Source organism: Paroedura picta, chromosome 2 (genome assembly GCF_049243985.1).
Source record: "Paroedura picta isolate Pp20150507F chromosome 2, Ppicta_v3.0, whole genome shotgun sequence".
In the NCBI taxonomy this organism is placed as follows: domain Eukaryota; kingdom Metazoa; phylum Chordata; class Lepidosauria; order Squamata; family Gekkonidae; genus Paroedura; species Paroedura picta.
The window spans coordinates 37,875,928-37,902,789 of NC_135370.1; the positions used below are offsets into that span (position 1 = coordinate 37,875,928).

At 45.3% G+C, this 26,862-nt stretch overlaps 1 protein-coding gene across 2 annotated transcripts in view; it reads right to left on the minus strand.

Moving 5' to 3' along the window:
* CERS6 (ceramide synthase 6) overlaps nucleotides 1-26,862 on the minus strand; it is a 160,720-nt gene that overhangs the window by 52,438 nt on the left and 81,420 nt on the right. For both annotated transcript variants that reach the window (XM_077319810.1, XM_077319811.1), the window contains exon 4: nucleotides 25,312-25,369. In XM_077319810.1, coding sequence (XP_077175925.1) covers nucleotides 25,312-25,369 — 58 coding nt within the window. The remainder of the gene's footprint in view (nucleotides 1-25,311; nucleotides 25,370-26,862) is intronic.

The following is a 26,862-nucleotide window of genomic DNA, read 5'->3' on the forward strand; positions in this document are numbered from 1 at the left end:
CAACATGAGCCTCAGGATAGGGCAGCATATAAATATAATAAATTAAAAAATTAATGTTATGCATGGTGCTGGCAGAGGCTCATGAGAACTGTAGTCCATAGACATCTGGAGAGACACAGTTTGGCCACACCTGCCTTAAAGGTGTCGGCTGAGACTTGATGGCACATTCTACCACCACCACCTAGTACAGCCTTTCTCAACTTTTTTACCATTGAGAAACCCCAGAAACCTTCTTCAAGCTTTGAGAAACCCCAAAAGTGGTGCAATCACGCTGAATATGGTCGGAAATATTACTGTGTACACGCCCACCCAGGGCCCCTCCCCTTCCCACCCCCTCCTGGCCCATCATTGGCCATGGGGGGGGGGCAGGTCAATATGACCATATATGACCTGATAAATGTTTAACAGATTTTTAAAAATACATTAAAATTAATGAATTCCCACCCATTTAGGAAACCCTTCCAGGTCTGTCAATAAACTCCAGGGTTTCACGAGACCCTGACCTAGTAGGTGACGAAGTGAAAGTGAAGACAGCCTAGAAAGCAGCAGTAGGAGACAAAGAATGATTCTCCAGAGGCCAATCTGGTGTTGATAAGAGAATCAACAGCATTGGAAAGGGAATCAAGGAACACGGAGTGACAGGCAGATATCCAGACAAGATTTCTTAAAGACACAAGATAAAGCTTGAAGCGAAATGTCTAAAACAAGGAAGAAAGAACATGCCCATTAAGAAACACATGTGGCAGAGAAGAAATAGCGAGCCAAACTTTAAACTAGGAAAGGAAACTTCCTTAACCACGATGCTCTCTCGATATTGCGGAGTTTTGTTTTTAGCTAGTAACCGTTCATAATCTGAACCGTAATCAGGACCTGGATATGGCTTGACAGCAAGGACTGAACTGGACCATTGTCGGCTGCAGAAGATATAGTCGATCTTGGTTCCTGTGTAGTCCATCTGGTGATGCCCAAGTGCATAGGTGACATTTATGCTGTTTGAACTAAGTGTTCATGATGCAAAAACTATTTTCATGACAGAATTGTGCCAGACAATCACCTGCATCATTCCTTTCTCCAAGTCCAAAATTGCCAGTAATGTCTCTCTCTGCTTGCTTGCCAACTTTTGCATTAAAGTCTCCCATTATGTAAATGACATCCTTCTTTGGTACTTGTTTTAAAGTGTCTTGAATGGTGGTATAGAAGTCTTCAATTTCTGCCTCTGTTGCATCAATTGTCTGAGCGTATACTTAGACAACTGTGATATTTATTGGCTTGGCCCAAATTTGAATTGTCATAATTCAATCATTGAAAGAAATTAGTGATTCCTTTTGTAAACCCTTTTTATTTTATTTATTATTGGATTTATATCCCGCCCCTCACTTACATCCTAGAATGGCTAACAACATTTTAGTTGCAATACAATAAAAAAACTATAATTAATAAAACAATTCCCATTAAAATAACAATAAACAACAGACTTCCAGCAGTTGATGTAGGACCCTTTTAGTCCCTCTCATAAATTCTTCTTAAATATATTGAATGTTTGGCTATTCACATGCAACTACGCTGTGAACTCAGAACACAAGTTCTGTTACAGGGTGATATCTGGGCCTAGGTTTCCACTCAACAGTATCTCTTATTAAGATAAAGCTTCAGTGAACCCCCAAAACTTACCAGGGAAGGGTGGGACACAAAAGTAAAGTAATCATTATATTATTATTATTATTATTATTATTATTATTATTATTATTATTATTATTATTATTATTATTATTATTATTATTAAACTACCTCCAGGCATCAGTTTAGGGTCTCTATGGTCTTTCTGGGAATGGCTGGAATACTGAGATAGAGCCGAGTGTCATCTGCATATTGATGGCAACCCAAATCTCTGGAAGACTTCATCCAGCAGTTCTATGTAGATCTTGAAAAGCACAGGGGACAAGATGGACTCTTCTGGGACCCCAAAGGCCAAAGGGTTGAGAAAAAGCACCACCTTCTAAAATCTTCCTTCCAGGTAGGACTGGAACCACCACAAAACAGTGCCCCCCAGACCCAGCTCGGAAAGGTAGTCCAGAAAGATATGATCAATGGCATCAGGAATTACGGTCTTTGCTGTCTAGGAAAGGCCACAACTGGCTAAGCAGTCAAAAGAGAATCAACAGAGTTGCACTTCCTCTTCTTCCATCAAAAGTAATTCATTAAGATGGCCAAAGTGATTTCAAACCCATAACCAGGCCTGAAATTAGACTGCAAAACATCCAAACATTTCATTCAAAGACAGCTCAAGCATGGAATATCTGAGACTAGTAGTGAGGGTTAGAGATAGATTCTCCATTGGAAAGTACGGAGAGATGGGGCACCCTCTTTCAGAACCCCTGGACGTGGACCCCATGGTCCAATCCTTGTGAAATTCAGAGGGGGGTCAGGAAAGAGCCTCCTGGAGCTACGCTGAAAATTTGGAGACTGTAACTGGAACCCTCACCCCACCCCAGGCCCCAGGAAAGGCGGTAATGCCAGACTTCCCATTAAAGTCAATGGCACCATTGACTTAAATGGGCGCCGAAGTCAGATCAGTTCGGATTGGGCCCCTGGTGCCAGATTCTGGAAGTGCTGCTTTCATCAGATATACAAAAGGAAGGTCAGGCTTAATACAGCCAGGGGAAAGAGATATAGTAACACTGCTTAAAATTCCACTCTTAATTTTGCATAAAATATATTTTGTAGCAAGGCAATCCAAGCTATGGCAATAGCTTATGCAGTGCAACCGTCCTTCCTTTTTAGAGCTTTTAATTTAATTTAATTTAATTAAAAAAATAAGACAGTCCAGGGCATCTGAAAATCTTGCCAGAACAAGTATGCCTCGGATGCAGAGCAGAGTGGGGGGAAGAAAATTGTGAAAAATGATTTAAATTATTTTGCCCAACTACATAGGTAACTCTAAAAAGAGAACTGGTCACTTCCCCCACCCTGTAATAAAGGTATTACTGCAAGGCAGATTGGAAAACTGGTTTCTATGTTTATGCAGTATTTCCCCAAAAAATGCAAAGATGTCAGGCTTGCACCATAAAGACAGGGACTCTAAACAGGCTGCCCATGTAATATTTCCACAGAACCTCTCAAAACACCAAACCACAAAACCCAATTTGTTTGCTGTATTATTAGTGGATGACTTATTCCTATTGCACATCGTAAGCGTCTCCATAGTCCTTTAATCCCTTCTGTCAGGGAACCCATTTATGTCAGCAAGTTTCTTTGATTCTGCACATTAAGTTGATCTGCATTCTGGATGGCCTGCTGAAATAAGTATTCCGCTCAGAAGGACTCCAGACTCCCTCCCTCCCTTCTCCCTATCCAATTGGGAATTAGGGTTATGTGCGGCAGCATCCGAATCGGCTGTTCCAGGCCGACGCAACCAGCGCCGCACCATGTGGGGGGGAAGGGAGGCGCAGGCGCCGGTGCATAACTCGGCGCACACACGCAGGCGTGGCCTGGAACAGCCAATTCAGATGCCGTTGCGCACAACCCTAATTGGGATCATTCAGCGCCTGCGTTCCCTAGACATAGTGACTGCTGAAATGCTCTAAGGTTGCAATCCCCAACCTGCGGGCCGCGGACCACATGTGGTCCTTCAACTAATTGGAGGTGGGCCCCGAAGGATGCCTTCTCCCCCCCCCCCGGCCCTTTACTTCACCCCCCCCCAGCCCTTTACAACACACTTCATTGTTGTGGCGCGTCTGTATCTTATTTTGAAGGGATGTTTAAACATTACCATAGCGATCCGAGAGCGTTAGGGCAGTGGTTGAGAGTAGAGGAGTAAACTACCCCCCCCCCACCGTGCCTCAGTAAAAGGCGTTGAGTGGTCCCAGGTGATAAAAAGGTTGGGGACCACTGCTCTAAGGAAATCACATTGCTTTGGCAGCACTCAAGACTCCCTTCTGGAACACATGAGGGTCTCTCTCATGCAAGGCTCCCGGGCCATATTTACGGATGCCAACCTCCAGGTGAGACCTGGGGATTCTCCCAGAAGTACAGCTCCTCTACCGACTATAGAGATCAGTTCCATGAGAGAAAATGGGTGCTTGGCCCCTCTAGGAGTTTCCTAACCTGGAACTGGCGATCCTGGCCAGATTTTAACCGTGCAGGGGGAATTCAGAATCTATGATTGCCTATGCTGCATTAGAATTCCTTAGCATCGCCCTTCCTTCCATCCGACACAAGACACAATACTAAGGGCAGATTTCAAGCATAACTTTGACTTCCTGACACCATAGAAGTAACAGTGGAAGCCCTTCATTGCTGCCATGAGAGTGTTGGTAAGTGTCTTGGGGAGGCTGACAAGCCCGAGGTGGGGTGGGGGGCAGGATGCCACTACTGTGGGCAAGGTGGAGATGAGGACATAAAGTTAACGAACAGTTCAGATTAATTAAATATTTTCCACTTATTGTTAAAAATAAAATAATTTCATGTTGGCCTGTGCCGAATCAAGGAATCCAGGCCATTTCTTGGACTCCTAGTCAGTAATACTGCTCTGAATATATTTAATTCCCAAGCAGTGCCAATGAAACATCTACCCTTATAACTATTCTTTCAGTGCCTTGCTTGGCAGTACGACGAAGTGGGTGGAAGCCACACAGGAGCAAGGAATCCGTATGAATCACTCTCTCTATAAGGAGTCAGAGACTGGGTAAGCATTAGAGGAGGCAATGAGGAATTTCAACACATTTCATGGGTGAAACAAAATAAAAATACTTTTTAAGTGAACTGTAATTTCTTCAGTGCTGGGACACTATGGAAGCCTGGTACGGAGAGAGAATACCTGTACCTTGGGCTGATGATTCTACCCTGTTCCCATGATATAGCCATGATTCCTTTAGCTTGAAATCTAGCTGCATTGTGAAACTTACATACATACAGTATAATCCTATGCAAAGTTACTCCAATCTAAGCCTACTAGCTCTAGTGGAGTTAGACTGGAGGAGGAGTGGCCAAATTGTGGCTCTCCAAGTGTCCATGGACTACAATTATCATGAGCTTCTGCTTGTAATTGTAGTCCATGGATATCTGAAGAGCCACAGTTTGGTCACCCCTGGAGTGGAGTAACTCTTCACTGAAAATGAACTATTAAAAAGAAAACACAGAGATATTTCCAGTTTTAGAGCAACAAGCTGCACTTGCAAAAAACTTTCTTCCAATAAACTCCCTCTGCTTTCCCCCTAGATGTTCTGATTACAGGAAAAAACCCTTAAGGACAAAGTGAAAACTAAGACTTGTTATTCATGAGTAAAGGGGGTTATTTCCCCTTTAGGAAGGGGTCCCACTGCAACTGCAAAGAGAGCATTGACAGAATTTACCATGGGTACCTATTGGCTAGTGTATGTAACATCACTTGTCACTAATCCCCATACACCTCTCCCTGCCCCCAACTTGCAACATTATAAAGTCGAACTTCTACTTCCCCATGCCTGTTAGAGATTGAGTGCTCTTCTAGGCTTCGTATTTAAAAAAAACAAACAAAGAGTTTTTGGCTATAGGACTAGCCCCTGGCAGGAAACATTGCCCCACTATGTCATAACCCTTTTTACTTTTCTCTATGCAGCGGGGATCCACTGTCTCCTACGAAGGCCTGCCATAGTGCTTAGTAAAAACATTCGAGTACATATGTTACAACCCAATCTATAGCTCGTCTACGTTTCAGAAGCACGGTTGGGTCCTGGTCTGGGGAGAGATCCTTCCCAAAAAGCGAAGTAGGTCGAGGATGCCGTGTCGAATTCTGTCTGTTCCAACTCCCTCGTGTATTCATTAATAATTAAACAAAACCATCTTTATATATTTACTTTCTTTCCCAACAGGGATCTGGAACAGGGCTGCCAGAAATGACTAATTCTGACAAGCAGAAAAATTGCCATCTTGTTTGTTTGAGAAAAGCTGCTCCCACTTTCTAGGGCACGCAACTGAAAGTGGGATTTTGGACACTCCTGCTGACTTCTCCCCTCCCCTTCGGTAGAGCGCCCTCCGATTTCCGGGGCCGTGCATCGTTAGGAATGCTCGGATGCCAAAGAATGAGGGGAGGCCAATCCCCTGTACCCGGTGATTCCGCGAAAGGCACAGAATGTGACTCACTGGAAAACAAGAGTTCTTCAACAGCACTGGCTGGGAAATTGCACCCTAGGTTGTATCTCAGGTCCAGCTACCTCCGTTTGCACAGGGCTTCTACTGCTAGCTACAATAATTAGCACAAACACACAAAGCCCACCTTCCTGAAAGGTTTGAAAGTCATTGTGTGCCAGTCCCGCTCACCCCATCAAATTAAAACGAAATCAAGGTGGAGATTTTGGGAGGGGGGGAGAGAAATCATAATATGCACGGATAAGAATGCTTTTTCGTGGGAAACATTTAGATTAAAAAGGTCACGAAAAAACAGTTTTCAGCCAAATGCATTATTCCAGTGGCAGATCCTAAGTGTGTAGATTTCTGATAAGGGCATTTAGTAGCAGGAAGGTTTATTGTGCTGCAGCCTAAGCGATCAGAGTTTGGCCCGCAATACGCTGTGCTAAATGAGCTCTGCACTGTATTCTTCTTCACTGTTGCAGCACTATTATAGCCTGTTCCTAAACATGTTTCCTAGGAAATGTCCCACTTATCTCAGTGGGGCTTATTTCCTCGCAAGCACATGTGGATTTTCAGTTTTAGGGAACCAATAAAGCATCTTTGCTCACACTTTGTTGAATTCAGTGGGGTGTGACATCCTGGCCAGCAAGCACAGGATTGCAGCACTAATTTGCAAAGAGTTTCACAATCTTGGGTTGATTCCTTACAACAGGGGTAGTCAACCTGTGGTCCTCCTGTTGTTCATGAACTACAATTCCCCTGAGCCCCTGCTAGCAAATGCTGGCAGGGGCTGATGGGAATTGAAGTCCATGGACATTTGGAGGACCACAGGTTAACTACCCCTGCCTTACAACATCCTGCTCAGCAAGCCGCTGGTGTTCCTACTTCGCTGATGAAGAATGGAGGCTAAAAGGGCATCCCTGCGGTCTCCATCAGGGGCGAGCATAAACCCAGGTATCACAGGTCACCAGCCATTTGATTATTATTGACCCAGGAGGGCTGTTACAGTTTAAGGCAGACAAAAACAAACAAACAAAAAAACACACAATCAAAATCAGAATCAGCAAGATGTATCACACAGCGAGGAATTAATGGCGACAGACAGCACAGACACACCTTTATATACCACCCCCGCACCTTTATATACCACCCCAACCTGATGCTTACCGCACATACAATAAAATCTCTTTGAATTAGTTTGTCACTCGCTTTGTGCAGCGAGATGAAATATTCATATCTTGAATCTCTCATATCAGCAGCCTAAGCTGTTCTACAGAATCCAAGAACTAGGACAAATCAACCAACAATCGTGTGTAAGAATCGATGGTCCTGGCAACACAGCCAAATATAGCAAAGGATAAAATTGTGCTCCTCTTCGGAAAATGCAAGGGAATTTTGTTTTGTGGCATGAGCCTGAATCCTTAGGTCTCAAAGACACCCTTCCCCATGTTGCTATTCGTTTAAGTTATTTGACAAGAAGTGAGGCAATTTAGGCTGTACGATGTACGCTTTATTAAAGACGGGAGTTGCAGGAGAAAAGCCACAATCTACTAGGGCAGGGTTTCCTGACCATGGTAAAGGTAAAGGTAAAGGTATCCCCTGTGCAAGCACCGAGTCATGTCTGACCCTTGGGGTGACGCCCTCTAGCGTTTTCATGGCAGACTCAATACGGGGTGGTTTGCCAGTGCCTTCCCCAGTCGTTACCGTTTACCCCCCAGCAAGCTGGGTACTCATTTTACCGACCTCGGAAGGATGGAAGGCTGAGTCAACCTTGAGCCGGCTGCTGGGATTGAACTCCCAGCCTTATGAGCAAAGCTTTCAGACAGCTGCCTTACCACTCTGCGCCACAAGAGGCTCTCTGACCATGGTACCGAGGTACTATATGATACTGTGAGAGTTCCTCAATGGTATTGCAGCAGGGGGGTTTCAAAATGGTGCCTGGGGAGAGCCCACCTACCCTGTGAAATTGTTTTTTTTTTTAATCTATCTTCATTTGAGCAGGCTGACCCGTCCACTCCCAAAGTGACCAATGATAGGCCTGGAGGGGGCAGGAAGAGGAGGGTCCCTGGCCATTTAAACCTTTCACTTCCAGAGGGCGTGGCAGGGAGGTATGGCCAGCTGACATCACTTCCTGGTACCTCAAAGGCTGAAAACTATTTCAATGGTCTCTCCATGGTCAAAAGATTGAAAAAAGCAGTGCTAGGGCATTGGGAGGCTGAGAATAAGGTGAGATGTCATATCGGAAACAGGCAGGGACAACCCAAGAGGAGGATGAAAAATAGTGACAGGATGGATGAAAAACTGGCGCTTGAACAGTGCTGCTGTCTTGACGGAAGAAGCAAGGCAAGATCGATCTGCTACCCAAGTGTTCGGCAGAAGTGTCAAAGGTTCTGGGTTTATTAATTGTGTTAGAAGAAGAAGAAGAGTTAGTTCTTATATGCCGCTTTTCCCTACCCAAAGGAGGCTCAAAGCGGCTTACAGTCGCCTTCCCTTTCCTCTCCCCACAACAGACACCCCGTGAGGTGGGTGAGGCTGAGAGAGTGCTAATATCACTGCTCGGTCAGAACAGTTTTATCAGTGCCGTGGCGAGCCCAAGGTCACCCAGCTGGCTGCATGTGGGGGAGGGCAGAATCGAACCCGGCATGCCAGATTAGAAGTCCGCACTCCTAACCACTACACCAAACTGGCTCTCAGGTACACTCCATATGAAAATTATGAATGGACTAGTGAGTTGAGCTCACCTGCCTGCTTTGTGCTAAGCAAATAAAAAGCATTTACATTTCACAATCAACTGACAATGGCCCCACAAGATTTTCAAGGCAGGAGACGGTCAGAGGTGGCTTGTGATTGCCTGACTCCGGGCATCCAAATACCCACCGGGGACAAGCCTGCTTAGCTTCCAAGATCTGATGGGAACAGGCTGGCTAGAGCTATCCAGGTCAGAGTTGCATTCTGATGAGATAATAATTTATATAAAAGCAAACATGCTCCAGTTTACATCAATGTTGATCGGGTAAGTAACCAGCTGGGCGCAAAGGGAAGGCACAGATGCATTTCAAAACACTCTTTTAGAAGAACGAAAAATGCTTCACTTCCTTTTGCCCTCCCTGAGCACTTTAGAGTCATTTCTGCCTTATGGAAGCCTTGCATCCTAAAAAGGCTCCATCTGTTACAGGATTAATTAGTACATCACCTGCATCTTTGAATCTGACAAAACGGCTTTGAAAACGGCATCGCCGTCATTGCTGTCGCTTGTGTCCTTGACTTGCGGCTTGCCCGACGGAGCCGACTTTTCCCGTTGCCAACAGCTTGTGCAGCTATTTATTCATTGCAAAGGTTGTCCCCTAAGCCCCTTTCACCTTTTGTTCCTTCGCTCCCAAACCACAGCGGAGCTTTCTTGCTGACTAAACACATCTTTGAGTTCAACTCATCCCATGGATTTCATACTCGGAATATTCTCTCTCTCTCTCTCTCTCTCTCTCTCTCTCTCTCTCTCTCTCTCTCTCTCTCTCTCTCTCTCTCTCTCTCTATCTATCTATCTATCTATCTATCTATCTATCTATCTATCTATCTATCTATCTATCGCTAATGGAATACCATTATCGCTCTCTTTTTCCTATACCATATACTATTTGCATGCTTCACCTTCTTCTCCAATATCTGTATCTGGGAGAAGATCCAATTAAGGTTTTTATCGGAAAGTCTAAACTTTCAGGCGTTCAAATGGTCACGGAAAACAAAAAAAAACTAACTGGAATTAGCTAGGACCTGAAAGGTTGGATGTTTGTGCAATTGAGACAACAGGTTACAAAACTATATCAATATTTACTATGTTCAGCTTTGTTAAAAAAACTCATTAGGTTAAACACAAACACACAAAGCTCATAGGCCATTATGGAAAAATCATCATATGTACCATACAATCCTTAAGCCTGACGCGCTTCAACCCTCAAATAGCAATTCCTTTAAGAAACTGGGAAAAATCCCAAACAAAACCAAGGGATTATCCTTCCATGGCCAGGAAAAAAAATAGGAAATCAAACAACATAGTTATTGTTAACTATTTTAACTGGGGGATTAGGAGTGTATACACATGAATGGGTGCACGAACTGTATCTATATTGCCTTCCCCATTCCAGGGAAAAATGCTATGATCTCTCACTCATGAACTTGGAATTAGGAAAAAGAAGAATGCCAGCTCACAACAGTACCTGTGGTATGATCCTATACACAGGTGATCCACGGTAAGCCCCTTAATTTCAATGGCCTTAGACTGGTGTAACTCTGGACTGCTAGTACCGCAGTGGTTGACCACACTTGTACCTTTAGGGGTCTCTCTCCCAACCTGTGAACACCTTTATCAACTTCTTTAGCTTCCTTTCACCCAACTTAACTCTTCATATTGAAAGAGAGTTACCAGATGTCATTAATGTTTGACATTACAACAGAAACACATTGCCATATTCAAAGAAGAAAAGTTAGTTTTTATACCCCTCTTTCCACTGCCAGGAGTCTCAAAGTGGCTTACAATTGCCTTCCCTTCCCCTCCCCACAACAGACACCCTGTGAGGTAGGTGAGGCTGAGAGAGCTCTGACAAAACTGTGACTGACCCAAAGTCACCTAGTGGGCTTTACACTGAAGACTGGAGAGAAACAAGGGCACAGTCACAGAGAAGTTAGGAAGGCCAACAGAATAGATTGGGATTTTAAAAGTCCATCTTTCCCCTCCAAATGCAAGGTTATACTTTTAATCCTGCCCTATTCTCCTTGCTACTTCTTAATCGTCCTGTATTCTCTTTTCAGCTTCAACCAGTAGGATTCCCCCCCCCCACACTGATACTGTGCACTTACGTTCCTGCTAATCATTGTATATTAAAGAATGGTAGAAAGGAAGGGTAATGTGCAAAAAGAGGAAATAAAGGGGAAGTTAATCCTCAACACTGTGATATTTTTTAAAAAGAGGTTTGTGAACCTAACACCAAATCCAGTTTAAGGCAGTTTAATCTCTGTTTGATTTCACAAATCCCAAATCAGAATGTTAACAATAAGAAAAAAAAAACTTAAATTTACTGATTTGCAGAATGGCCATGTAGATCACAAAGAAATATTGTTGTGTAAACAAGCAGAACTACTGAAATACCACATATTACCTACTTTGAAGGCTCTGACAACCAATCAGATGCCAGTTCTTAAGAAGAACAGCCCAAATCATTCTCAGGGAAGCTCAAAGATCTACGCCACACAATGAGTGTAACATTTTACACTTCTGGAATACATATTTAAAATCAATTGCTTTTAGATTACTGATCTCTTAATGCTGTTTAATGACCTTACCATGCCTAGGGTGGTGTGGGCAAATGCTTGTTAAAAGTGAGATTTCCTTTATTCTTTCAATTCATGCCTAAGATGAAACAGAGATTCTCTGTTAGGGCCTGTCCATTGTTCTGGATAAAGGTAAAGGTATCCCCTGTGCAAGCACCGAGTCATGTCTGACCCTTGGGGTGACGCCCTCCAGCGTTTTCATGGCAGACTCAATGCGGGGTGGTTTGCCAGTGCCTTCCCCAGTCATTACTGTTTACCCCCCAGCAAGCTGGGTACTCATTTTACCGACCTCGGAAGGATGGAAGGCTGAGTCAACCTTGAGCCGGCTGCTGGGATTGAACCCCCAGCCTCATGGGCAAAGCTTTCAGACGGCTGCCTTACCACTCTGCGCCACAAGAGGCTCTCTATTGTTCTGGATACAGAAGTCAAGAGTTACGACCCTGTACTGGCACAACTTTGCAGCCATGCTCAGAATCACCAGTATTAAGGCCTGCAATATTAAGCACTGCAGGATGCCTCCTTTGCTACAGCTCCAAGATATTTGGACATTTTAGGCCCAGCATCAAGTTTTTGGGAACTTGGTATGAGCAAGGTTTTAAAGAAACTAATCAAGGCTAGCTACAAGTAAAAGAAGAAGAAGATAATGCAGTGTTTCTGGCAGATTTTCCAGTTTTTGCTTCTCTCCAGAGGATGCAGAAACGAGGACAGCTGTTCGACCTCAGCACTAAGAGGTTGTACATCAACAACTTCTGGAATTTTTGCCAGAGGCATTTTTCTTCCTCTCAAATGCGGCAATTAAGCTCCAGATGCCTTTGAACCAGCAAGGTCTGGAACTCGGCACACTGTCTTACCTGGCTGAAACAAGAACCGTTTACCACATACTTAATGTTATTACTTGAGAGTCTGCCTTCTTCAGGAGGCTAGCGTGTTGGACAGCTCCCTAATGAACATCTGCTCACGTAGGCTGCTATAACCTCTGCCGATTCTTTCTTAGGAAGAAAGTGCTACAGGAGACTTGGGTCTATCCACATGCTGCATACCAATGGATACAACCAAATCCCAATGCCCGTTTCCTTCTCGTTTGGGGAAAGGATGATTTTAAGCAAAGAAATAGGAGTGTGCGTGCGCGTACAGAGACATGCACACATGCGTTTGATGTAGTGGTTAGGAGTGCAGACTTCTAATCTGGCATGCCGGGTTCGATTCTGCACTCCCCCACATACAGCCAGCTGGGTGACCTTGGGCTCACCACGGCACTGATAAAACTGTTCTGACCAAGCAGTGATATCAGGGCTCTCTCAGCCTCATCTCTCTCACAGGGTGGCTGTTGTGGGGAGAGGAAAGGGAAGGCGAATGTAAGCCGCTTTGAGCCTCCTTCGGGTAGAGAAAAGCGGCATATAAGAACCAACTCTTCTTTTTCAGTAATATCAGGGCTCTCTCAGCCCTACCTCCCTCACAGGGTGTCTGTTGTGGGGAGAGGAAAGGGAAGATGAATGTAAGCCACTTTGAGCCTCCTTTGGGTAGAGAAAGGAGGCTCAAAGTGGGACCTGAGGGACTGCCTACTGCTCTATAGCCCCCGCAGGGCTCTACACTCGGTGGGGGAGAATCTCCTGATCGTTCCTGGCCCTAGAGAAGCACGCCTGGCCTCGACCAGGGCCAGGGCCTTTTCGGTCCTGGCCCCTACCTGGTGGAACGAGCTCCCGGGTGAGCTGTAGGCCCTGCAGGATTTACCAGCTTTCCGCAGGGCCTGCAAGATGGAGCTCTTCCGCCAGGTTTTTGGTTGAGGCCGGGGTCAGCGAATGAGTGCCAGCATTCCCCCCCCCCCCCCGGACCTAGTAAGTTAGATCTCCTCTCCACCCTCCCTGCCGCTCTGATATCAGGGGGTAGGAATAATGAGAGCTTCCACCATGTTGGGATTGTTTTTAAAGTCTTTTAATGGGTATTTTAATGGGGATAAGACTATTGTGACCCGCCACGAGCCTACGGGCAGTGGCGGGAAATAAATCTAATTATTAATAATTTTTTTAAAAAGCAGCATGCAAGAACCAACTCATCTTCTTCTTCTTCCTTTCCTGCCTGCTCCAGGTCATTACCAACCCCAGATTCCTTTCATCCTTTGGAGTTCTAGACTAGTCTTTATGAGGATTTGGAACATTGCAAGGGAAAAAAGCAGATTGGAGGAGGATGCACTGTTGCTGGAGTGACAAATCCAGTTCTGAAGCAAAAAGATCTGTTGCAATAGCAATTGGCCATATGTTCGTTAATAGGACTTCCACAAGCTTTACCTTTCAAAGTGTGCTACTGCTATGTATGCACCCAGAAATATAAAGATGGAACTAGCACTTGCATGCTCCGTTTTTACACATAGATAGTAGGGCATAGGCTGTATCAGAGGCTTCCTGAGTAAGGAAAGGGAAGTATAGAAGGAGAAAGATTTTGCTTGGTGTAGGAAGAGTGACTCAAATTTTCATCTGCCCCATATCCAAAATTGTTTGTGATTGGAAGAGATATACTGTCTTTCTGTCATATCATGACACAGTAGAATTCCCCGCCCCCCCAGCATGCTAGAGATATCAGACTCAAAGGGGATCTCTGGCTGACTCTTCTTTACCTGGCCTCCAAATTTGTGAGGATTTGTATTCACAGAATCTGAAATGCGTCACAAACTTTAATTTGTGAACCCCCCTCCCCAATTGTCTAAAATGTACTGAGGGGAATTAAAATGATGTTTATACTTTTAATGTAATTATTGCTTTTAATAATTTTGTCATCCATCCTGAGCTGTAACGGAAGGGTAGGCTAGAAAAATAAATATTTATTTTTTATTCATTTATTTAAGTACAGCTGCCTGCAGGTGCATGTGAGATAAACCAGAAACACATTTTACAAACATAATTCATGAGCCAATAACAATGTCAAGGCCAAAGTTTATAATGTTGGTGGTCTTCAGAAACTTGCACAGACGCAGCTGGCATGGTACACTGCCCACTGCCCAGGACTGGGTGCTCCACAAAGATCTTCAAGACTCAAGTGCAGGAGACAAGATTGTGAGTGTCTAAAAGGTTAGAGCTTCTGCATCTTGTCCACTGTGGGAAAGCCATCTGGCACCAAAAGTTCCTCAGGAGAGAATGCTGGTTCCAGCTAGATTGGAACCCTTTTCAAGAAGGCTAAGACACGCCCATCTGACATTCTCCTGGGTGTCGGCAATACCCTGGCCAAGCAAAGAAAACTCCTGGGAAAGGGAATGAGGAGGACAAGACGAGCACTTCCTCAAGAGAAAAAACCCAAGCCTTAGGAGCCGGAGATAAGCAAAAAAGAAGATAGACAGAAGGTTCTGTGTGTGTGTTTTTAAGCGCCGACAAGCAAAACTAGGAAAACCCAGAGCTGAGGGCAGCAGAACATTCAGGACAGAAGGCTCCTCAGAGATTGAATGTTTATGCACACTTTCTGCCGATCAGCAGGAAGGCTGAGAATCAGCCAAGGTTTCAGTGACGCATGAGAAAAATTCGCTGTTCCCTAGGTCTCCTGAAATGATATTTATACGTTTTCTGCCCTCCCCACCCAAGGCTGTGTCAGATCCAGGAACACAATGTGAGGGAGAAGACTTAAGCCTCCCATCCCTCCGTAGCTCTGTCCTTAAATTTAAATGCTGGGAACTCCGTCCGTGGAACACGTCTACTCCTGACCCCGGATCTGTTTGCCTGACTGCCATCAAGAGAATTCCCAGCATTTTCCACTTGCAACCCATTTCTTCCCTTCAACGGTTAAAACTTCAAGCTGCCTTGAACCACAAGGAAATAAATAAATAAATAATGCAAATGGAGAACAACAATCCTGACATGCCTCGGGACTGCTCATAATATTGGGGCTGCATTTGTTAATATTAAGTAATTTAACAACTGAATTGTGCCAATAAAGGTATTTGATTGATTGAAATAAATAAAAAAAATTAAAAAAACAGTGCGTGGAGGGGGGACGGGGGGAGGCGAGGTGCCTTCCACATGTCCTTGTAAATCCCCTTGACACACAAGTGGGTCCTTGTATAGCTGGGTCCAAGTTCTCCAGGTGAAAGGCTGCAAGGGGGAAAGAAGGAAGGAAAACTGAAAATATGCGATTATATAATAGGTTGGCTGGAGGGTAGGAAGGTTTGGAAGAAGCAGGGAAAGGGGCCAGAAAAGGCTTTTAGGAAAGGGGACGAAGAAACAGTAGAGGAGGTGATGCTCAGATTCCTTTGCAACGACTCATACATGCAAGAATACCTGCAACATTCCAGGGTGGGTTATCACTGCCACACCTAAACACGTTGCAGAAGAAGCTTCAGGTCATAGAACAAATCATAACAAAGAAGACGACGAGTTGGTTCTTAGATGCCTCTTTTCTCTACCCAAAGGAGTCTCAAAGTGGTTTACATTCACCTTCCCTTTCCTATCCCCACAACAGACACCCTGTGAGGTGGGTGAGGCTGAGAGAGCCCTGATATTCCTGCTCGGCCAGAACAGCTTCTTCAGTGCTGTGGCGAGCCCAAGGTCACCCAGCTGGCTGCACGTGGGGAGGAGTGGGGAATTAAACCTAATCACTACGCCAACCACTACACCAATGTTAATTTGATTGTCACAGAGAGGGGATCAGTAATCCAGAGTCCAGGTTTAGACTGCTGCTTGCCTGTCCAGGACAGCTAGATAAGGAACCCAGCACCTGTCATCTTCCTGTGGTCTTCCCACAGTCTCACATCAGAACACTGCCCTGGGAATCCCTTGCTTTGCTCTAGGAAGAGGCCCCTCCTATGAATCTCAGCTAGCAAGAAATTTTCTGAAAGATCTTTCACTTTAGTCTTGCTTGTCATGTCCAGTCGACAGACTTCAGTGGTAGAATCTTGAGGCTAGGAGCTCCTAAGTATATTCACAGGGCAGCCAGAATTCTAGCCCAGACCAGTCATTACAATTTTCTAATTCTGTTTCTGACAATCACATGGTCTTCTTGTTACTTTCTAATTCTCCCTTCTGCAAAATTCTCCCTTCTGCCCAATGGCAAATATATCCTTTATGCACCTGAGACCAGGTACATAAATGCGTATCTCAAGCATTTGCTCAGGGAGTGCTGCCTACAAAAACCTGCGCGTGCGTGTTTGCACTGGGGCTGCCGCGTGTGTGCGGGGCCTCGGGCTGCCTTCCCTTACCCAGGAGCAGTGGGCCGCAGCAGCCAGAAGGTTGCCGACCGCTGCCCTAAGATACCACCTCATTTTTTAAGAAGGGAGGCCTCTAATCTGGAGAGCTGAGCTTGTTTTCTCACTCTTCCATGTGCAGCCACTCACTGTTCCCTCAAAGCTCTCCCAGCCTCGACTCCCTCACAGGGTGTCAGTTGTGGGGAGAGGAAAGGGAAGGTGATTGTAAGCCGCTTTGAGACTCCTTCTGGTAGAGAAAAGCGGCATATAAAAACCAACTCTTCTTCTTCTAGCTTGTTTCTCCAAGATTCATTCCTCTAGCAGTGGGGAGTTCCTCTAGCAGTGGCAATTGTAAGCCGCTTTGAGACTCGTTCAGGTAGTAGAAAGCAGGATACAAAACCCAGCTCTTCTTCCTCTTCATCATGCTTTGTTTTATGACCTGAAGCTTCTTCTACAACGTGTTTAGGTGTGGCAGTGATGATAACCCAGGTATTCTTGTATGTTCGAGTTGTTGCAGTTGTTCTTAAAAACAACCATTTTTTTTCTGCTCAAGAGTTCTGGAATTTGTCAGCTTACATGACAGTTTTCTTAATGAAATTTTGCTCTAGCACCTCCGAGAATCAACAGGATTGTTCTGCCTACTACATTCCACATATAACAGAACTGTCTTTTTTTAAAATTAGAAAGGAAATTACTCTCCACTTTTAACAACACTTAAAGGCTATTAACCCCTATTTTGGTGGGGTGACATCTTGGCAATGACAACCAATTCGGAACATAATTACTTTATTATCTTTTGTTTCACAAAGAAATAAATTATACTGAATCACTTCAGCAAAGCTAAGGACTTTAACGATCTAGTCCCATGAATGCCATCATCCTACCGTTCATATATAATTACATCCATACTAGCCTCTTTAACACAGACTGTTGATGCCTAAAAAACTGCAGCCATAAGACGGAAAAATGAACATTAGGCTCAGTGTGAATGCACAATGCGCTCAATGAAAGAAGATGTACAGAGCTTCTCATTATCAGCTTCTGAGTTGCGCGATGCAGATTTGTGCCTTTGGAAAGGAGATGCATTACCCCTTTCAAGATATACAAGGAAGGGGAGGCAACTGCAATTAAAAAAAACTTGGGGAAAGGCACCTTAAGTGGAAAAAGGGTGATGAAACCTGACTTAATAAAGTATGGAGGCATTCCAAGAAACACCAATGTGGAGATGTGGCCAGCATGTGAGACTGTGACTGGGGAGATCCTGGCTCAAGTCCCCCCTTTGCCATAAAAGCTCGATGGGTGATCTTCAGCCTGTCATAATCTCATAGCCTGGTCATTGTGAGGATTATGTAGAAGAGGTTAAATCACCTCAGGTCCTCATTGGGAAGAAACAGTATAGAATCATAGACCATTTCCGCATGAGGAATCTGTTCCTGGACAGCCTTTGAACGTTGGTGGGTTTAAGAGCCCCTCCACATGATGCTGCCGGAATCCTGAGGCTGTCTGGTAGCTGGGTCGAGTTTTGGCCATTTTTAACTCAAGATTTCCGGAATTGCCAAAATTGGATTTACATCCCCAAATCATACGTCCCAGTGATGAACAAACAGGGATAAGCCCATATGAAGGGGGAAATGCATGATAGTCTTGGGAGCTTTGTTTTGTCCACGCACCCGCCCTCCCCTCTCCATTTCCTGTTTCAAGTGATTTTTTTAATGGTGCAGTCGTGTTGCAGTGCAACTGCAAACCTACACTGTCAAAGGTAAAATAAAATCTTTTTAAAAGTGTCCATGGTCTTTTTGGGATCAGGCATACAAAACACAGACCCTTTTCTGTTTTCTGGAGTTGGGGAATGAGCAGAGAAAGGGTGGGGGGGGCAGGTGATCAAGCATCCTTCTCCCGATCATACTGGGGTCTAAGCACCTTGTTTTTAAGTCAACCATTAACACAAAATGTCTTTTTGGGCTCCAGGGACCATGTTCAGAGTCTAAAAAATCCACCCAGACAGAAACTGCACACAGTACTCCAGGTGCAGTCTGACCAATGCATTATACAGTGGGACTATGACATCTTGTCATTTTGATGCGATACAGCCCAAGATTGCATTCTTTACCGTCACGTCACACTATCTATTCATATTTAGCTTACAGTAGGATATGAATAAAAAGTAAAGTGGCATGGACTTCTGTATAATTTCTTGCATATCAAGGTCAATGCACACCAACATGGGAAAGGGAAGTTCTTATTTTCAAATTGAGAATACCGTCTGTGTCCGGTTCTGCAGGAAGGAGAGCAGCCGCTGAAGGGCTATCCCACATAGCCCCATCCCAGCGAGGCAGTGGGCCAAAAGCGTGTTGTAGACCACATCAAACATGGCTGACAGATCTAACATCACAAGCATGGCCTCTATCTAGCTGGCATCGAAAGTGATCCATCAGGGTGACCAACACCGTCTCCACCCCATGGCCAGGATAGAAGCCCGACTGGTATGGGTCGAGTGCCGAAGTTTCCTCCAAGAATGCCAGAAGCTGGTCCACAGCAGCCCTTTCAACTACCTTACCCAGAACCACAAGAGGCAAGGCTGGGTGGTAGCTGTGCAGGTCCCATGGATCCACCAATGCTTTCTTTAGTGATGGATGGACGATTGCCTCCTTCAGCGTCTCAGGGAACTCCTGGGTAGACAGGGAGAGACTGATAATATCCCTGGGTGGGCTTCCTATCCATTGGCCACCTACTTTGAACAGCTAGGATGGGCAGGGATCTAGGGGACAAATGGTCACCTTCACTGACCCCAGCAATTTGTCCACTACAGTTAATGAGAACCATCTGAAGCCATCAAATGTCACCTCCAAAAGTGACATATCTGGAGTGAGAAGGTCCTGGCGGAGTGACAAGACTTTGTCCGCGAAGAAGCTTGCTAATGCCTCACAGCTAAGATCCAATTTACTCAATTTTTGGTGCCCCTCTTTGAGGGCGGTAAGAGACTGAATTAACGTAAACAATTGTGCTGGGTGAGAGCTCGTGGATGCAAGTTCTTTTGTGGGTTTTCTGCCACACTCGCTGTAGTCGCCTAGTCACTTCCCTCCTCCTCTCCCGAATTTCCCTGGAATACCACGGGGCCTGTTTGAGGCGAGGACAGAGAGGACATCTAGGGGCAATCTCATCTATGGCTGATGAGAGGCGAGACTGCCAGTCTTCCACCAGCGCTGTCAACGAGTCACCAGGAGGCATCAGGTCCTGCAGAGCATTCTGGAATCCAGTGGGATCCATAAGTCTCCATGGGTGAACTAAAATATGCCCATCGCCCAAACAGGGAAGGGGTGGAATCTTGAGCCGGGCCCACTGGGCATAGTAGTCTGACCATGGGATGACAGATGTTACCATCAGATCCCCATCAGACTTATACATTTTATTTTGGTGCATGTTTTACTGTGATGCCCGGAGTCCGAAAAGACAGAGCAGGCAACAAATATATAATAACTAATAATACCAATTAGAGAACAGTGCCAACAAGAACAGTCTAAGGCCTGATATACCACACACAAGGCAGACAGTGGATTACAGATAAGATAATGCATTAAAAGCAAGATGATACAAGTGAATCCATTCTTGTCTTCACTGGTAAACATCAAAAGCACGCCTCTGAATCTTGAAATTCGGCTATACTTACCCATATTTTGTTCCCATTCTCCCCGCCCCCCCCGCAAGCACACACGTAAACACAAACATAACCAACCTCACGCTTTCTGTACATACAGGATCATATTTAGAGCATCTGTTCTTTTCCCCCAACAATTTCTCTTTGTTTCCGGGGGCTTACTTACACACCAGCTGCGACCTATGTAGAGCTTTATTGATTCCCCAGGTTCTAAATGTATTTACAACAATCAGCGAAAGCCTCCAAGTGATCAACTGAATGAGGTGAATAACTCTGCAGGAAACAGGCTTGCTACTCAACTGCCCAGGCAAAAAGTAACTGTGACAGGCATCCACTGTACCACTGCACAATGTACACTGGTATAACGTACCAAGCATCCTCACTATTTCTGCCCCCTTCGTGCCCATCTTGAACACCATGGAAACAAGTCTGGGGAAAATTGGTTTTCAAGATTTTGTCCTGTGTCAGGAGCACACGAACCAAGAAGTTCCTGTAAGAGGTGCTCGCCTTCCATCCCTCAAGGTAAAAAATATATATTTTGCGTGCACGCACACTTCCTCAGACATGCACACAAAAGCTCATGCCTTGAATAAATCTTTGTTGGTCTTAATTTTGTTGTGCTGCTTCAGACCAACATGGCTACCCACTTGAACTGCTCTAGCTAGTACATCCTGCGTTGCCAGATTTTTTGGGGAGGAAGGGGAGGACAGGCACTGCCTTGCCGACAGTGATCTCAACATGGAGACAGGCTGGCATGTTGTTGCTGGCCAATTTTAAGCAAAGGGTTGGGCTAGAAGATCTCTCTGGCCACCCCTACAAGTCTATGATTGTATGAACCTATAGTTGAGCCCACAGCAAAGAGGAAACCAAGAAGCAAAGTGCTCGGTGTCAAAGCTCACTGTATCTTCTTTTCCCAGTTACATCTCTTTCATGGTGCCTGACTTATGCGAGGTACTGTGCTGAAACTGCCTGCCTTCCCCCATCACTTTTGATCCCCCCAACTGGGGAACTGGCTTTATAAATATGGGACGTTCTGAATCAAGTGTAGAGGACTAGAGATTGCGGGTGCGTCAGGAAAACTCTTTACATCAGTGGTCCCCAACCCCCGGGCTGTGGCCCGATGCTGGGCCGCGAAGGCCTCGGCACTGGGCCATGAAGGCTTAGGCACCGGGCCGTGAAGGCCTCGGCACCAGGCCTTGACTCCCTCTCCCCACCCCCTCCCGCAGTGAGAAGCTCGCCAGGCCATGAGCAAATCAGCCGCCGAAGCGGCCGATTAGCTTGCAGCCGGGCAAGCTTCTTGCTGTGGGAAGGGGGGGGAGAGGGAAGCGCAGCTGCCAACATGCTGCCGGTGCAAACACGCATACGCGGAACAGTTGTGCATGCGCGGAACAGTTGTGCATGCACACTTGCGCCCAGCGAGGCCACAAACGCACACTTGTGGCAATTTTGCACATGTGTGCATGTGCCACACAGCCACACATGAGCGTTTGTATTCCCACCAGATGCAAATACACATGCACAAGTGGTCCGTGCATGCATGTCCGTGCAGGCTGCCATGCATGTGCGGGGCCCTGTGTCACCCTCTCCCCCCACCCATCAGCAGTGGTCCGCACCACAAAAAATGATGGGGGTTGGGTCTCCTCTTCCCATCCGGAAGCCCTCGGGTTAATTAATTAAACAGACAAACTGTAAGCAGAATAAATGGGACTTCCTCCAGAGAAATTAAGCCTTTTTTCCTATTTAAAGGCTAGGTGCCTGTGAAAACTGTACAAGTACACAAAAATTAATATTGTGGAAGGATAATCTGATAGATGGTGCAGGACAGGACAGACTGCCAAGAAACATCTGCTTAGGAAATCCCTGACACTAAGCAACACATCTTGCAATAGTGACAAGAAACTTAAACAAAAGTTGTTGTACAACACACCAACATCCATTCCCACCCCCCACCCCCTCGCTTCGTTTCACAAGGGTGAAGCCAGGGCCAGCTACATCTAATCTAGTCTGCGTAGAATTTCCGTTCATCAATTTGCCACTTGTGTCAGGCTTTCAAACCTATTTCATAAATGGCAAGTGCAATGCTTACATGAAATTCTGCTTTGACAATTGCTAGATGTCTGTCACAGGCAGCACACACGACAGAGGTGGCTCTTTCGAGCAGTGTGACGTTTTCCTAGGGGGCTTTTGGTTCCTGAAGAACAAAATAGGATTCCAGTGACACCCTCATGACCAACCAAGTTTCATTCAAGCTACACCCCTTCGTGTGCATGCACACTTTGTCAGATACTTCAGCCATACCTGACAAAATGTGCATGCAGGTAAAGAAGAAGAAGAAGAGTTGGTTCTTATATGCCGCTTTTCCCTACCCGAAGGAGGCTCAAAGCGGCTTACAGTCGCCTTCCCTTTCCTCTCCCCACAACAGACACCCTGTGTGGTGGGTGTGGCTGAGAGAGCGCTGAAATCACTGCCTGATCAGAACAGTTTTATCAGTGCGTGGCGAGCCCAAGGTCACCCAGCTGGATGCATGTGGGGGAGTGCAAAATCGAATCTGGCATGCCAGATTAGAAGTCCTCACTCCTAACCACTACACCAAACTGGCTTGTACCTTGATTGAAACTGTGGTCTTAGAGGTGCCACTGGACTTAAACTGTGTTCTGCTGCTTCAGCCCATCGTGTTAGGCATACTTGCCTCCATATTGTGAGAATAATTTATTGCTGATGCCACCACCCCCTCAGAAGATTGTCCTGTCTCTATATGGAATCATGTCATGAGTCAGTTCTCAGCAATGGAGGATTCCCCAGGAGATGAGAAATCTGGCTCTATCCGTTTGGGTGCAAACAGAACTAGCAAACAGCCTGAAGCACAATCTCTGGAGAAAGACTCTACGGAAGGTTCATCTCCTTCTAATGGAACCTCTCACACCTGAGCCATCGGCACTGCCAGAAAAACAAGCATCCAGCTCACCTGAAGCATTAGAGCAAAGACGATGGCAGAAAAGACAAGAATTTAATGTCCCTTTAAGACCTGAATATATGACGTTAAGTCTCTTTCCGGATATATTATCTACTAAAGCTAGAACCTTTTTTTTTTTACGCGACCTCAGCAGCAAGATTAGTCCTAGCCAAGATTTGGAAATCTTCAGAAAAACTATTGAGACATGGCTGAATAAAGTTACAGAACTATTGAGAATGGCAAAGCTTACATCTTCTATTTATTTATTATATTTATTTATTATATTTATATACCGCCCTCCCTGGAGGCTCAATAGTCAATAAAAGACCAAGTGAAGAATATCAGGAGCAATGGCAATACTACTTAGATTACCCTGCTAACCGAAGAGCTATAGATATCAGGGGTTGAGGGAGGGCGAGGGATGAGGCAATAATGTATATAGTTGATGGCCATTTCTCTCTTTCTGTCTTTATACTTTATATACTCAAAATAAAAATAGGGAAAAAAAAGAATTTAAAGAGTGAAGAAGAGTGCTTGTCTACAGGCACGCTACCACAGGGAACTGGAAGGAGAAAGGAGATCTTGCAGGATGAAGCTGAATGCAGGGACCCAGCTGCTGGAAGTAATTCCAGGATCAGGACTTGGGGATTGCCATGTGCTATATAAGTGGCTGGAAGTAATTCCAGGATCAGGACTTGGGGATTGCCATGTACTATATAAGTGGCTGGAACTAATTCCAGGATCAGGACTTGGGGATTGCCACGTGCTATATAAGTGGTGTGGAGAAGCAGGTGCAACATATGTGAATATTGCCCAGGGTTCCTGTTGTCCAGGGCCTACCTGGCCTGCCCTGAATCCCTGACCTTTGCCTGTTGGACTACCTCCGGACCACTCCTCAACCCTCTGACTTCACTCCTGGTTGCTGTCTGCCACAACCTTGGACTGGATACTGACTACATTTCTGACTCCTCATTGAGCCAACCTTGGACTAGATTCTGACTGCTGCCTGTTGACCTTGGACTGTATTCTGTCTACACTCCTGACTGCTGCTTGCCATGACCTTGAACTGCATCTCTGACTTTGGACTGGAACACCTTAGTGCTGCAGCCTGTCCTGCTAAGCAACACAAATCATCTCTAGCTGCTCTTCTTTACAATAAAGCAGTCAAGTGGGAGTCTATACATCCTCAAGCTAAGGGTTTTAATTGGATCTAAAAATCAGCTTTTAAGATTTCAACCAGTCAGCTAAGAACCACCCTTTCAGCCTTATGCAGGGATTCACGTTCTCATTTTATTAAAAATATTTATATTCTGCATTCTCCACCACTGAGTGCCACAAAGTGGGTATTAAACACAGGTCTAAAACAGTGTCACACACAGGCACTTCTCTGTCCACAGTGGGTAGAACAGTGGCTACAGAATCACACTAAACAACAGGCCCATAGTCAACGGGGTGGGCGGACAAGGGAATTGCCCCACCTCTACTGTGCTCTGCCCACCAAACAGCTTTGGAAAAGGTCCTATCGCCAGCTGTACTAAGGATGGGGCAAAAATCAATTGAAGAGGGGGGCTACTGGAGCACCTGGCACCCCCAAAGGCAAAAATGGCAAAAGGACAGGTGCATGGCAATTCTGTGCAGACACATAATGGGCTGCTCTCCAGTGTGCTGTACTGTCCTTTAAAAAATTGCCCCCCTAAAAAAACCCTTTGGTTCCAGGCCTGCTAAACAATGTGAGAGATGCATGTGTTGAAGAAGTGGCACATGCATCAGAAGGGAAATAGGATAAATCAGGAAAACTAACATAGACAAGGTAGGAAGGCCAATCTAGGATGAACACTATAAGAAACCATGAAGCCACATTACAACTCCTCTTGACTCATGGACTTCATACCTGGCAACCTAACCCAAAGGAGCACTTACTGAAAACTTGTGCAACTACTGGTCCAATGCTAAAAGTGTCCACAAAATGTGTCCGCAAAAAAGAGACAAAAAAGTTTAAGAACAATTTTACTTTATAGCACTGTGTATATATAACGTGTCTGAAAACACGGACAACTTGAGATTCATAGTACTTCCAATGCCACAAACTCGTAGACAAACAAAGTCTCTAACCTGCTTCAGCAGCCGGACTCCGTAAATGAATATATACAGGTAAAATGTAAATCGCCACCTGCAGAAAAGAACAGTAGCTGTTATTAGCTTTATAAGTACTACAATAAATAGCACACTGAAAATCTGACGCAGGGATTTTAGAGCTGAAAGGGTACTTCATCCCAGGATTATTTGCACCAGAACAGAAACTAGATTATCGCCCTGGTACAACACAAGAATGAATTAGCATTTATTAGAGCCCCAAGGTGCATTTGATCAACTCAATGGAGAAAGCAATTATACTAGGATTAGTCAGCGGAAAAAGGAAATCAGGCTGACAAAGGGCACGGTGGTGGGACACGATTGTGGCACGGCTAAGGGACATGGTGCGGGATCGGGGATCATGGCAGCAGCTGTGCCATGGGATTGCCAAGGGTTGGACATCTGAATGACTGACAACAATTATAGCAACAAAGAGCCCCAAAGAAAGAGCTGCCATGACCAACGGGCCTCGTTAAGGTGGAGATGCCCCTTTCCAGGCGGCCTTTTCTATCATAGCCTTGTAACCAAAACAAATTTCTTCTGCAACATTCAAGTACAGATGTGTGTTTTAAGTTACCATTGGAGAGGAGGGAAAGGAAATCAGGTCTCCATATTTTTTAATGTGGAGGTAAGAGATGTCAATCAAGCCTTTGCCACAGTTTTAACATTTTTCTTCTGTGCCATTGCCCTTCTCCTAAACCCAGTTATTCGATCTGAAATGGAAAAAGATGCCGTTTTTTGCCTGCTGGTCTAACAGCAGCTGGGGGTGGGCAAACTCTCTTGGGGGAAAACACAGGTGGGAAATTAGGCCCCTCTCCGTTTTGGCCACGGTAGCCCTGAGCCAGATTTTTCCCTCCCCTCTCTATCCTTTTCATTTTGGTTTTGAGCTGGCATTTATACAGCAAAGGACCTGATTGCAGATCCCCAAAGTCTTGTAAACTTTGGCCCTGAACGTGCACAAAGCATGTCACAGCCAGCAATAAACTGAACAAGGACGGTCATGATATGATTTTACAATGTTCTACCTGCTCAGAAGAGCCTCTTGTGGCGCAGAGTGGTAAGGCAGCAGACATGCAGTCTGAAAGCTCTGCCCATGAGGCTGGGAGTTCAATCCCAGCAGCCGGCTCAAGGTTGACTCAGCCTTCCATCCTTCCGAGGTCGGTAAAATGAGTACCCAGCTTGCTGGGGGGTAAACGATAATGACTGGGGAAGGCACTGGCAAACCACTCCATATTGAGTCTGCCATGAAAACGCTGGAGGGCATCACCCCAAGGGTCAGACATGACCCGGTGCTTGCACAGGGGATACTTTAGCCTTTACCTTTTACCTGCTCATGACAAACTGCCTTAGATAAAGATGTTTTTCAGGAAAAGGATAAATTCACAAAGGAAATCACACAGGCCGTATGTATGTGGAATATTAGCTAAGGTAAAGGTAATTACCTTTACTATGTTAGCTATGTTAAATAATATGTGGAATATTAGCTATGTTAATTCAAAAGAAAGAGACATGCATCTCGCGTAACTATGA